Below are 14,455 nucleotides of genomic sequence, written 5' to 3'. Positions count from 1 at the left end.
CTGCGGCATGTTTTCCCCCTTCTCTTCTGTTAAAGCCTGTCAGCCTTCCACTTAAACTGTAACTTGAGTCATGAATAATTCCTAAAAGCATTCCTCTTTCCAAAGCAGCCATTGACCCAAGTATAGTTTTCAAAGTGGGGGTCGAGCTCCTCCCGGGGGCTCCAGAGAGCTTCAGGGAGGCCAAATCAGCAGAAAAACACAAGAGGGTCAGGAGAAATGTCTTTATCCCCTGAGAGACAGAGACAGACTACCACATACACTCACATTAACAATGTAGAGTCACCAATTAACCTTAAATACATGTTTTTTCACACACCCACACACACACGCACGCACGCACACGCACGCACACACACACAAACACGAGGAAAACATGCAAACTCCACACCGAAAGGCCTCAGCCAGTATTTGAACCCATGACCTTCTCTTTGCGAGGCAAATTCGGTAACCTACATATGAAGATTTACCAGATAATTCAAATTAAAAACAAACTTTTGTGTTTTATTGTTGAACTTGTCATTTTCCTAATCGAGATCAAGGTTTGTGTGTGTGTGTGCTGTAGATGAACCCAGGACAAACACACACAATTGTACCACATTTAGAATGTCATTAAATCACACAAAATAGACACATAGATCAATAGATAAGTAAAATGTACTTGGTGTAAATTGTACTGATCACATATATGTGATCACAAATGTGATCAGTACAATGTACACTTACAAATTTACAAACGCTTATAATTCTAAGTATACAAAACACTATAAGCATTTGATTTAGGAATGTTTCCACAGGTTCTATAACTTCATTCTGATAAGTTGTTTAAGCTTACATTTCTACAGGGTTTGATGCTTTAGTTTTTTTTTTAGCAGGAAAGAAAACCTAAATCTGAAGCTGAGCTGGGGGCCATTGTTGGAGTTAAGTGTATTTTATTTAAGTGTTATTGTTAGTTAAATAACTATAACTCCATATCTATCTATCTATCTATCTATCTATCTATCTATAGAGAGAGAGAGCGAGAGAGAGAGAGAGAGAGAGAGAGAGAGAGAGAGAGAGAGACACACACACACACACACACACACACACACACACACACACACGCACACACACACATACACACACACGCACACAAAGTGGGAGTACTGTGTTTTCCGAGGCGCCCTGAACGCCACGGCGCTCCGCTGGCTCCTGGGTGTGTGCTCGTGCTCCCTCCCTCCGCTCAGTCAGTCAGTCAGTCAGTCAGTCTAGCTCGGAGTCTGAGGGGGGAAACCAGCAAGAACATCTCAGCTCTGCCTGCCTGTCATCTGTCACCCTCACCCCGTCTCCTTTCCTCCCCGGACCGACCCCAAGATGGGAAACTACCCGAGCTAGTCTCCGAGGAGGACGCGCATTGAAGAGAGCGAGAGAGGGAGAGAGGGAGAGAGGGAGGCACTGTGCTAAAAAACTACCAGGTTAGTTAGCCTGTCATTCTGCCAGTTGCTTCATCTCCGAGCTAACTCGTGTCTGCTCGCACCGCGCTCGCGACACACGTTGGACGTGTTTCCTCTACCGCTAACGGCTGACAGCCTCGCGAGCGCGCTAGCTCCCACTCCAGAACTGCACGGCTCGGGCTGGCCGTGCACACTGTCAGTACACAGCTAGCAGGCTAACGTTAGCAGCTGAGATTAGCAAGAGACACTGACTCTCTCTGTCTCTCTCTGTCCCTCTCTCTCTTTCTCTGTCCCTCTCTCTCTCTCTCTCTCTCTCTGTCCCTCTCGCTCTCTCTCGCTCTCTCTCTGTCCCTCTCTGTCTCTCTGTGTGTGTGTGTTTTGCTGATGCTGAAGCACACAGTGTAACTCTCCATCAGGCTGTTATTAAGACCCAGGAGTGAGAATAGAAGGGGTCCAGGCTTGTGGCTGGGGCAGATCATCGCCTGTTGCCTCCTCTGTTTGCCCCTGTGTTTTTGCTGATGAGACTCTCATGCTTGTGTCCAGGTGGAGTCTTCAGTCCACAGCTCTTGTGCCTCCAGTAGGGGAAGAGGGACACAGTGGAAATGCAGACCTTCCTGAAGGGCCGGAGAGTCGGCTACTGGCTCAGTGAGAAGAAGATGAAGAAGCTGAATTTCCAGGCCTTTGCTGATCTGTGCAGGTATGTGAAGTGATCACAGGACACCCTGACATGCTTCCACACCGTAGGCCTGCATAATTAACCCTTCAGAGGGCAATTATTGAAATACAACCCCTATGGAGGAGACTTCCCCACACATGTGTAATAACCCTTGCTGTGCATCGCCCTGACAGCTGTGTACATCTCTCACTTTTTAACAACGTATGCAAATATCATGCTAAATGTCATTATCACAATGTTACACACTGGATTAATCACCAGCTACCTAAATATATCTTTCTCTTTGTGCTCTTTGTTTGGATTATACACAGGTGTGAATGCGAGTGTGTGTGTTTGTCCTGTGATGGACTGCTGATCTGTACAGGATGTATCCCGACTAACCCTCACGCTCACTAAAACCCCACTGGTGTTTCCCTTTGGTGTTTTAATTTCTTGTAATGCTGCACAATACATCTTATGTTTCACAATAGAAACGTTTACAAAAAAAAAAAATCACTGAACAATGGTCAGTTATGTTCCTACGCATTGTGTATTTTAAAGTGTGATCGAAAAGTGTGATTAATTGGGAGTTGAACGATTTTAAGTTGACTGAAAAATTCAGATTTACTTCCTGGAGGCCACAGTCACGAGGAAAGAAAATTGAATAAATAAACGATTTTGGTTCTGAAACGCTGCGGACTCCAAAAATGTTATGTTATTCTTAACATTATTTATTGTTCGCCTGCTAATTCATAGTTAAAAGTAAAAGGTTTTGATCAATCAAGTCCAGTAATTTCGGTTATTTTCCAAAAAGTGACCTCGTTATGACCTAAGAGATAAACCTTTTGCACTCTATCTATTCTGAGTATTTACATTTTTTCCCCCTTTTTAAATCAAGTAGGAGTCATTCAGTCAAAGCACAGTCATGTTGGTGTCATTATGAGAAGTTTAAAGCAGAAGTTGTCCTTATTTTCATGAATTCTGAAGCGGCACTGATCGTTGGTAACTTATTGTTGAGGAAGTAAACATGTATAGCTCTATAAATGGTTAAGAATTAAGGTAAGGGTGGATTCAGAGCTGCTCTGTTGGACAATAAATTTCAACTGAAGTGTTCACTGACAGTCGGATGGAGAACCGCTCCTCTCAATCCGAGCAGGTGCAGCCTCCCTGTTCCATCTGCACAGACCCTCTTCTGAAGCGGTGTATGCTGTATGATCGCCCCAGAGGGAAGGTGGCACACATACAGCACGTCCTCTTTGTTACGTCTTGCCTGGGTGCTTGTCGAGACTTGGTGCTAAAGGGGGGGAATGTGTGTCGGCAGGAGAGTGTTGATGGTGGCCTGAAAGAGCACGAACAACAAGACGAGCAGCCGCAACTGGTACTGTAATTATTCAATTATACAACCTCAAAGGCAGCTGGATGTGTCCTAAAAACTTGAACCTGTGCTCAGTGTTTTTTCTCATGCAAGTCACAATAATGGGGTATCACAATGTCAGTGGGAGTTAATATTAATCGATTTGTTTTGTCTGAATACACAAACCATTTTCTCTGTTGTTTTTCTCCTTGGAGTCTTATACAGTAGGTCATACAACCTTCATGTTTTGTCTTTATTGCATAGTCACAACACATATTTATCTGAGCGTTTATTTCAACTCCAGCACTCAGAGAGCACGTCTGTGCATCTGGCCTGCCCACGTCCATGAGGGTGAAATACTCTGTCATGTGTGGTGAAGACAGGCCTGTGATTTCTTAGCAGATGTAAATTCTGGACGTGTAAACTCTCTCTGACTGGTTCGCAGTCGCTGCGGTAGCGGACTGGCCTCGTGTGACAGCGGGTTCATCTTGCTCCGTTTGTGACATTTTTGTGTGGTGTGAGACGCATTAACATGAACCAAGAGTTTTATTTCAGAAAGAATCTGATCAGTCAGGTGTGACAGCACTGTGCTTCGAAGGGGTTTTCCCCTTTACAGAACACACTGACCTGATCGAGCCAGGACAGATTAGCATGCACTAATCCACAAAACATTTTTAATCTCTCCATAAACGCACACACACACACACACCCCTTCTCCTCCCATCGGAGCTGGACTCGGGGAAAACCTTGGAGGTGACAACTGTTGAGTTAGTGACACATATCAGCAGTCTTTACAAACAACAGCAGGGGATTAAAATAAAAATGGATCCTCAGTGATTAAAGGAGTTTATCATGTAAATCAGACATGATCACATCACATAGACCCTTGTTGATTGAAACATCCATGATGTGAATGCATTGTTCCTCCTGATCCCAAAGGAGCTCTGTTGACTGAGATCTGTGACTGCAGCTCAGTGGAGTCCAGTGAACTCATCAGTTTGAGATGATTTGACCTCTGTGAGTCTCCATGAGGAGATGGTGCACTGTGCTCATGAAGTGATGGAGTTTAAACCTGCTGGGAAGGATCAGAAATTCTCTTCTGCACACTGCAGGTCGGAATCACTCTTTACTTGAGTTCCCATTGTCTTTCTGTCCTCTCCAACCAGTCTGTCCCTTCTCCTCTGGCATCAACAAGTTCCAGAGAACTGCTGCTCATTGGACATTTTCTATTTTCTACGAAAGATTTGTTTTCTCCATTTTGAGAACTTCAGCAGCCCTCACTGTAGCAACCAATAACAAGATAATCAAGGTTGCTTTAAATTCTAATAAAACCAATAATGAAAATAAAGTGATAAAATGGTAAGCAAAGTTTATGGAAACTGCTAAAGAAATGTTTTGCTTATGTATTTATGGATGCAAGTTATAAAAGATTTTTTCTTACTTCAGTAGTTTAATAATCATCCGGTAATGTGAACTTGTTATATTGGCTCAAACATTTGATTTCATTGTTTGCAACTTATTGGCTTTATTACTTTGAAATTGGCCCTAATAGCTGCAGATGTCGGATTTGTTTGGCTTTATTCTTTTATAAAGACTTGCTTGTATTTTTCCTCCGTCACGATGTGACTGCAGCTGACTGTGAAGAGGCTGTCCTGTCTCTTCCAGCTGACTTCTGGAGCCGCTGCCGCTGATGTGTTTGCGTCTCATTAGGTCGCTCTGCGGTCGTCTGGTCTCTTTTTGATTTACGTTCGCCTGATTTGGTGGCAACGCGATGCCCTTGAGAAGCGACCGGCTCCAGCGACATCGGATGTTGTGAAAATGTCGGCACTTTGTCCGCCGCCTTCTGCGTCGGCCTCTAATGAGATTACACTTTGCTAGAGCTAATGTATGCTCGCACATAATCTTTCACCCAGATGATCTGCTGTGGGGAGAAACTGGTGATTAACCCTTGCTGCTCTGACAGCTGTGAACGTCTGTCATTTTTAAACAACGTATGCGAACATCACACTAAATGTCATTATCACACTGTTACATAATATCACCAACTACTTGAATCTCTCTCTTTGCCCTCAATTTTATTTAAATCTATCGAACAATACAGGTGCGTCTTAGAAAAAAGTAACATGAGTGTGTGTGTGGTTGTCTGTCTCTCTGTGTTTGTCGTGTGAAGGACTGTTTATCCAGAGTACAAATACTTCATTATTACCAGGGGGAAATTCCTTGATCTGTCCAGGATGTAACCTGACTTCAAACTTAACTTAGTTGGGATCATCTGCTGTGCACCAACACCCCTGAACAGACAAACAATAATGAGTAAAAGCTGTAGATAGTCTCTTTAAATACTTTTATTAAATAAACTTCAGCTAAAACAATAAAGTTTTACTAATTTGTTGCCTTGTTTTTGCTGGTGTGGTTCAGTCATAGGGCTGATGTGTCGACCCCCCCCAATGTTTTGAAGGATCCCTGGGAATGACACTGAACTCCCACGTTGCCCCGAGGGGTGTGAGTGCGGTCCTGTATATGGATGAGAATGATCATTTTAAGCACATTTACTGAAGTGGAAGTCCCTGCTGGAGAGTTGGGTTTCATTGATGTGTGAGGATGAAATGGAGTTTATTTGGTTTTTGTCTTCAGTGTTTGTCTGTGGATTTGAGCTGACTGTGTGAAGCCCTGAGCCCGTCCATCCTGTTCGCTCTCCCTTCACTCTGCTGGCTCTGTAACAATACAGCAGACCATCTCCATATCTTAGATTGGGCGAAACTAAAGGGCCCCATTCACTTGACATGAAACACGCCAGCTGCGGTATTAAATATCCACATTGTTGTGAGGCGGTGAATGGCTGCGCTGCTGTTACCATGGGGCTGTAACCTCCAAAACAACTGGGTCGGACTGGTTGGTCGGTGGTGTGAGGCTGGGTTTGTTCTCATTGGAAAACTACACTTCTAGAAGCTGCTTGTTTTGGCCATTTCTTGGGTTATTTTGTGCAGTTTTGTTTCAGTCTGACATGTGCAGTTGGTCTAAAGTGACCACAACAAGCCAGAGCTCTTTTCCACTTTCTGTGTGGCCATTTGCTTTTCTCTCAATGAATCAGGACTAGTGTTTTATGTACGTGGGAGGGAAACTCTGTGCCTTTATTAGCTTAGAAGAAACTCAAATTTCTGCAAGAATAGTTAAGTCACTAGATTCAATTCCTCTTTGATGAGAATTATGTCAACAGAAAAACAAGAAATCAGTAGTAGGCGGAATGAACATTGTGTTTTTTACGTTCCTCGTATCATAGAAAAGAAGAGAGATTGATTTGCTGTAATAGTATAATAAATTGTAATCCATAGGAGTCTGTCATTTTGCTCTCTTCATGACACTTTTAAAGCTTTCTGAAGCTTTATTCTGTTGCAGCTGACAGGATTTGGTGTGCACCATAACTTTTACATATATCTTTTAAAGCAGGTCTGCGCCGAACACACAAATACATTCTAGAGAGTTTTACCTCCAAATGAGCCAATATGCAGCCTTAGACCCTCAGAAAGGGTCTTTTTGGACGTCCCAGAGGTGATTGAGCCTGTTCCAACCAAACTTAGAAAATAGCAGAAAGTGTCAGTATCATGGAAAACACAGGAATAATGAAGAGCTGTTGAAGGTTTCTAAGAAAAAGTGCTCACTTGTTGCTCATCTTTATAATCTGAATGAGTCTCACATTTTCCTCCAGGTGTGTTGATCCATGTTTTTATTCAGTAATGAGTATGAAAGTTTTTTTTTTTTTTAATGACTGTTTGTGTCTTCTTCTCTTTCAGAAAAAGAGGAATAGAAGTAGTTCAGGTAAGTGGAGCAGACATTCACTCACTCACTGTTTCAGTTTTGGTGTGTTTAAACTTCCTCAAACACAAACTATTTTTGATTCTTTTTCTCCGTTGTCATTTCTATATTACATTTCGGTGTTCTTGCACTCTTTTTCACTCAAACAAAAGTAAAAATGTTGACTTGTTAAAGGTTATTTTGCCATTAATTGACGAGGAGCTCTGTGTGACTCCTGGAGTAAAAATAAGGCGTGTTAAGATGAGACACAACAACCCTGTATTTCAACACCTTACTTCTTATCATGCACATTTCAAAAGACTGGGCGGGACTTTCTGTGAGAAAGAGGTTTTAGTCACCCATACTTAAGTTTTCAGGATTTAAAATCACATACAACTTTTTTTAAAAAAAGAGTGATTACAGTCATTCATGATATTCTGGGAAGAGAGGATGAGTCAATAGAAATGTTTAGTGATTTACTGAGCTCTCGTAGAAGGTCCTTGGTAACGTGAAGACAAATAAAGGCCCGAGGGAAGTAAGGACGGCTGCTTTTAATGAAGATTGCACACTCGGGAGGTAAACAGTGCGTACAGCAGCATGGTAACAATTGTTCCTAAGTCCTGGGAGCTCTGCGCAGAAAAGTATCTGTCAGGTAAAGTGCTCCGTGCAATTGAGGAGGAAATTATCCGGCTTTTTCTATCCTAATCTGTGCTGCTTTTCTTTTTAGCGGGGATGTTTTTACTCTTCGACTTTGGGGTCATTTTTTTTTTTTTCCTCTTTTTTGTCCTCTCACTCTGCTGACGATATCACCCAGAAAGAGCCTTGTCCTGGGAATAGTCCCAAAGTAAGCAGGGCTTTGTTTCCCACTACGCATTCAGTCCCTCCTGGGAGACCGCAGATCCTCACAGACTCCGATTACCCCGAGGCTTGGAACTGACTTCCCTGTCCCCGTTTTTCCCCCGGACTACCTGTTGTCCGCTGAATTTTTCTCTTGAGTTTTTTTCCTCGGAAAGAAAGCCTTTACGTAGAGTGAGAGTTTGGTTCACTCACACGCCCAGAGGGGGGCTTTCAGCCCACGCCAGGGCTCATGCACTCAATGCCAGTCACTGCGCGTCCTGTCGTGACCTCTTCACACACAGATAATGTCAGCCATTATCCACTTGTGCCTTTTTTTGTGCAGGTTTTTTGCGAAAAGAGGGTTTTCTCCAATTGTACAGCTAAATTCTAAAGCTGTTTTCAGAGTGTGCGGTAGGTTTCTGCTGTTGGGTTGCCAGAGACCTCAGGGGAGGGGCAACAGCACAAAAAAAAACACATTATTTACACGTTTGAAAAGTGAAACAGTTTTAGATCAACTTTGTTAACACCACAGTTCACATAGATTAGATCTGTAAAACGTGATATCGCATGTTCAAAATGGTAAAAATGTTTCCCTGATGATCATTGTCCCCGTTTTCCAAAAGAGCTGCTCACAACTGGGAGAGGTTGTCTCACTGGTGTTATATTGGCTTCGTGCCTGGTAGATGAGGTTTAACACCATGTTTGTTAAATAACTTGACCCAGTTCTGCATTATATAAGAATGGCCATTGTTGTCCGAAGCCTGTTTCTGCCACTGATTAATGATTGATGAACTCGATGATGAAGAAAAATTAAATCTGGAGCCGCACATTGGTCAACAGTGTCATTACAATAGTCTTATATGTTACGTCAGGGGTCTGCAACCTGCGGCTCCAGAGCCGGCTTGGCCCGAAAAAAAGAAAAAGTTTGAATCGGTCAAGAATGGTGTAAAAGCAGGTCAAACAGTTAAAATGGCTAAAACAACCAAATTAGCTGAATCAGTCGAAAAAGCTTAAAAAGTAAAGCTACTAAAAAAAAATGGCTACAAAAAAAAGCTAAAACGGCAATATTTATTCATAATTTTTGTCATGAATGTACATTTAGCAAAACTTTATAAGCTGTGTGATCTATGATGTTTTGTGGCTCCAGAATAATTTTATTTGGTGGAAAGTGACAAAAACGTCTGTTTTAATGGAAAGTTTGCAGACTGCTGTACTACGTCTTTGTGTCCTGACACTGGATATCTGCACATTTCTCCTAAGGTGTGAAGTGCAATTTCCTGGCAATAATTTGACCCATTTCCTACTTTGTAAATCCCCACAGACTAAAAATAAAGCACCAAACCGAAACTGTGTAATTAAAGGAGATCAGTATATCTTTGTGTCTTTTGATGTATGTATACCCATTGAATGGTACACATCAGTAACTGCACTGCACTTTATATTAACTTTACCATGGTTATACATGCCCATACCTATAACAGCTTTATCAGTCATTTTCATGTTATTTAATTTAGAAATAAGATGTCTTCCAATGCATTCTGGGTACTGTCCTTTCTGTGTAGGCTGCGAGCGGTCGGGAGTGACATGGAAAAATTGCAGCATCTCGCAACCACAGTAAATGTTTGATCCGTTAAAGGATTAATCTGCAGTTTGTTGTTCATTTATTAGGAGGTTTTTTAAACCTTGAGAAAGGCCAGAAGTGTGGCCGTTTAGTGGATTTCCACTCCTTTTGGCCTTCCTTTAGAAGGATGAGGTACAGATTTGTCTCCAATTTAATCTGGTAACCTTGTCCCTGCGGTGTGACGGATGAGCTTTAGCCTGGTGATAACAACATAACCCTGAATATCCAAGGATGAATGAATCCTGAGTAAAGAAAGGATCTGTTTGTGTTTTTTACAGTGTCGTTGGAAAAGGATTTAGCGGATCAGCAGTGTTGAGATCAGTCAGATCTTTTGGTTAAGTTTAATAAAAGCATTAACTGATTAACGAAATGCTGCTAGCGTTGATGCTTGCTGATATTGAGTTCACAACCTGTGGACCTTGTACTGTTTGCTTTACAGGTCCAGGTAATGATCAGCTGATTCATTGTGTCACTGTATAAAAATACCCCGAAGGAGTGGCCCTGCTTTGGCCAACGTCGCGTTGCGGGCGGCCAATCCCAGCTCGCCATGGCTAAAAGGCAGGCTTTGGTTAGCAATGGATAACCACATGCAATTCTGTTCACAACTGCAATTATTTGGAGACAATAATTTACTGCTGCATGCACAGGAAAGAACATGCAAACTCCACACAGAAAGGCTTCAGAGTCTGGAAACATCCTCTGCATATTCTAACTGTTAGGATTGAGTCTTACCACTCCCATACAGCCTTCTTTATCAGACCTCATTTGAATGATTAATTCCTTATCTAGCGCTGCAGCAGCCCAGTAAAAATGTCTGTTCTCTAACCTGCAGAGACAATTCTCCCCAAGTCCAGACTGAGCAGCAGACATCAAAAATTAATAGCACATTAGCCAGTAATGCAAAATGATGGTCAGATTCGGTCACAAAATCCGGACTAAATTGACATGATGCACCATCATATACTCTAATTACACGTGTGGTTGTGCCTGTATGCAGCCCGCAGCCTGTTCCACCCAGGCATATACAGTATATGCTATTTATCGCAGGAGGTTGGGATCTCCTTGGGGTCGACGGTGCGCCTGACGTCACCCTGTGTGAACAGATCTCCGCTAAATCTGGCGGCCCCCAGGGACCTCATTTTATATTTCCATTAGTTGTGTGGGAAAAGTGTCCACATGTATAACCCTCAGGACAGACGGGCCTGAAAAGGAAGATTCTTTTGTTTAGCTTTCCTGATTCAGGCAGCCACAGCTTTCAACTTCAATTTTTGTTTTCATGTTTTTGTAACCAGCTCATGACGCTCACCTCGTCCCTGCGTTTTACGCCTTCGTCCTGCCTTTCTCTCGACACGCAGCTCATCAATACTGACCCCTCAGCGATGAGCTCCTGAGAGCCGTTCTCCCAGTGCCCCGAACATTAGGCTGTCTATATCACACAGCTGATGAGATTAACTCACCCAGCTCGCTCTTGAGGAAGCCGATATTCCCTTTCAGAGACAGAACTCATCACGGCAAATGGTCATTGTTTGAGTGGGCTGTCCGAGGAAAGTTATCGAGTTACCGTTTTTATTATATGCTAAGTGCTTAGAAATTTAAAGTTAATTTCCGGCATGTCACTGTGTCTCACCCACGTATTGAATTTATGGAAGCTGAGAAACAATTGTCCACTGAAGATATGTATTGATCCTGTGAAGCACTGCGATTCAGAGCCTGCCAGTTCGTGGTCATTAAATTGGATTCACATCAAGTAGCTTTGATGGAATGAAAAGAGAAATGCACAGCAGGTTCAGCACAGTCCTGTGTGCTTAAGGCTACAGCTCAGATTTATTTAATCAGGATAATGCTGATCCACCATACTACAAACAATTTTCTATGGTGACTATTCGTCCATCCGTTATCCTCTCCACCACTTCATCCAACTGATTGGTGAATGCAGGTTACAGTCCATCACAGGACAAACACACAGAAAAACAATTATGCACATTCACACCTAAATCCTACTTAGAGACCCCATTCACTACAGATGCATGTTTTTTGAACTGTGGGAGGAAAATGTACACGAGCATGCAAACTCCAATCAGAAAAACCCTTAAATTCTGAATATTTTTACTGTGAAGCAAGAGTATTAACCACCATATCACTGTGTGACCATTATGTTCTCTATGAAGCCCAACACATTGTAACGGTGCATTTAGGTTTGACTTATATCCACTATTAATTAAAAGTTCTGAAAAATGCTTCTGATCATGGGCTGAAAAATTGGTGATTATGATGCAAACGCAGAGAAACACACACACATTTTCCAGCTCCTTGCTAACCGCTACAGCTCTGTGCTACCCACTACAGCTCTGTGCTACCCGCTACAGCTCTGTGCTAACCCATCAGTGTAATTTGAGTTTTTTTGGCCGGAGAGCTTCAGTCATGGTGTCTCCGCTTGTGTCACACAAGGCATAGCGAGCAGCCAAACTGTGTCACAGACTCATCGTTTCTCTTACACACCGAGGCGTCGGTTGCCTCCTGGTATTCTCAATAAATCATTCATCTCATGTCTGTCTGCTCGCTACACACCTGACAACAAGGGGAATGCCAGGTGTGAGCAGATCCAGCTGAGGCAAACTACAGAGAGAGACGTGTAATGAAATCTTAAATTAATATTTGACTGAAAAAAAATAGCCTGTGCAGTTTATGCATGCTCCGTTTTGTGAAACATGCATGAGCTCTGTCTTTGCCGTTAGCTCCACACGTCGCTGTTGCTTTCCCCCGGGGCTTTACCTTGGCCCCACATTCAAAGCTACATCAAAGCTGGATATATATTGGCCCTGACCTACCCGCTCCCTCCAGGATCAAGCGTGTTTTCTCTGTTGTCCATCACCACGGCGGGCCCTCTGCTAGCTCTCAGTCCCACAGGGACTCGCAAAGACGTCAGCTGACATTTCTGCTTTTAGCATTTAGCGGGACATCAGTGACTTTACTGCTGGGTTGTGTGACGAGCTCTAAAGCTGTGTGTGTGTGTGTGTGTGTGTGTGTGTGTGTGTGTGTGTGTGTGTGTGTGTGTGTGTGTGTGTGTGTGTGTGTGTGTGTGCGTGCGTGCGTGCGTGCGTGCGTGCGTGCGTGCGTGCGTGCGTGCGTGCGTGCGTGCGTGCGTGCGTGCGTGCGTGCGTGCGTGCGTGCGTGCGTGCGTGCGTGCGTGCGTGCGTGCGTGCGTGCGTGCGTGCGTGCGTGCGTGCGTGCGTGCGCGCGCGCGCGCGCGCGCGCGTACGCACGGAGAGAGCGAGGGGAGTTCATCCTCTGTGATGTGCCTTTGCTAGTGGGGTTTGACCCCCACGATGTAGAGATCTGTTTTTGTGGCGAGGCCAGGCTGCGGATGGGCCCTCTGTGTTGTGTAACCAGGAGATTAAAAGCCGTGCCTCGAGAGTTCACTCCTGACTCTGCTGGCCTGACCACCTCCTGTCGCTCTGTGACCGCCGCTACTTCGCCAGCAGTTTGCACGGTTCTGACTATTTGCTTCATGTTTTTAATACATCAACTTATTTACACTGGAAGTGTGTGCGTGTCACTGAAGCACACGATTCCAGAAAAGCCAGATCGACTGCAAAGACGCCTCCTTTTACAGCTTAGCTTACATATTCAAATGTCACAGTTTACAAAACAACACCAGTAGTTTTCACTTGAATGTTGCATTACGACCTCCTGAAAGCTGTCAGTTGAAAAACCCTGAGTCTAATCTAACATTGTATCTTAAGAGGTTTTTATCCACACTGTTACAATTTTCTCAGAATAGGAGTCATCCACAGAAGCTTTAGCATTTACCTGCGGCCTTATTGTTCAGGGATTTCTTTACCTGTGTGAATTTAGCCAGAGTCTTTTTTTTATTAAATGTTTTTCCACATCGAATACTCTTCTTTTCTCCTCCCGTAACAGCAGTGTCAAATGTTGCATACCTCAGCCTTCATCCAGATGTGTTCACTAACAAAAATGTAGAGGCATCTTCACTTATGTCTCTTCTGCAGCTGTGCTATAGGAAAAAACTCAAACTGTCAGTCAAATGTGGAACACGCCTGGTGGACACTGAAAGAGTTTTTTTTTTTTTTTTTTTTACCAGAAATGCATAAGAAACATCTGAGCATGAGGAAATCACAAAGCTGTGCAACATTTTACAAATTCTTAAAGAAATGTGTTTGAGGTCAAATTTCAATGCCGAATGACTAATCTGCTTAGTTACCTATTAGAAGCAATAAAACACCCAGTTTATACTGAGGTTTCAACACTTGTACTCTCACTGGGTTATTTTTAACACAGTACATTGTAAACTTATCATTGTTGCGGTTTCAACATTTGCAATATAGATATTGCAAATGCACCGAGAGACAAATCTAACCAATCAGATGGAGCCTTAATGCACTTTCTGTAGACAACACTTCATTATTTCAACATAATACATGAAACCTGCTGGCAAATATCAAGCAAAATGAAGGGAAAAAAACAACAATGTGAACATTACTTGTTGAATCTGCTTTAATGTGGGTCCGAAAAGAGTGAGAGCGCTGTTATTTTGAAGTACAAATCTCCAGTACATCTACACCATGTATACTTAAATGCTTTTTATCTCAAGGGATATTTTTTTACAAGCCAGTCATCGTGGGACTTTACCTTTTACCAGGCATGTGACCATATTCAGTCATTCTCAACATATTTATTTGTTTTGTACAGCTAATAAGTATAATGTAATGACAATTACATCGCACAACAGTATTCTAGAAAAAAAA

General features: G+C 43.0%; 1 protein-coding gene across 3 annotated transcripts in view; it reads left to right on the top strand.

Annotated features, from left to right (window-relative positions):
• Nucleotides 1-1,219: 1,219 nt before the first annotated feature.
• The window catches only part of LOC308119349 (inositol-tetrakisphosphate 1-kinase-like), a 34,855-nt gene continuing 21,619 nt past the window's right edge, over nucleotides 1,220-14,455 (top strand). For 2 of the 3 annotated variants that reach the window (XR_013935946.1, XM_080479300.1), the window contains exons 1-3: nucleotides 1,220-1,451; nucleotides 1,974-2,127; nucleotides 7,231-7,255. Coding sequence is in view for 2 of the 3 variants with exons in the window: in XM_080479300.1 (XP_080335426.1) it covers nucleotides 2,033-2,127; nucleotides 7,231-7,255 (120 nt within the window). In the remaining variant the exon portion in view is untranslated. The remainder of the gene's footprint in view (nucleotides 1,452-1,973; nucleotides 2,128-7,230; nucleotides 7,256-14,455) is intronic. The other variant, XM_080479299.1, reaches the window with a different exon arrangement.

This window comes from Lipophrys pholis, assembly GCF_963383615.2.
Source record: "Lipophrys pholis genome assembly, chromosome: 14".
Taxonomy (NCBI): Eukaryota; Metazoa; Chordata; class Actinopteri; order Blenniiformes; family Blenniidae; genus Lipophrys; species Lipophrys pholis.
Note: the sequence above shows the minus strand (reverse complement) of the source record. Positions and strands in the feature narration are given on the sequence as shown.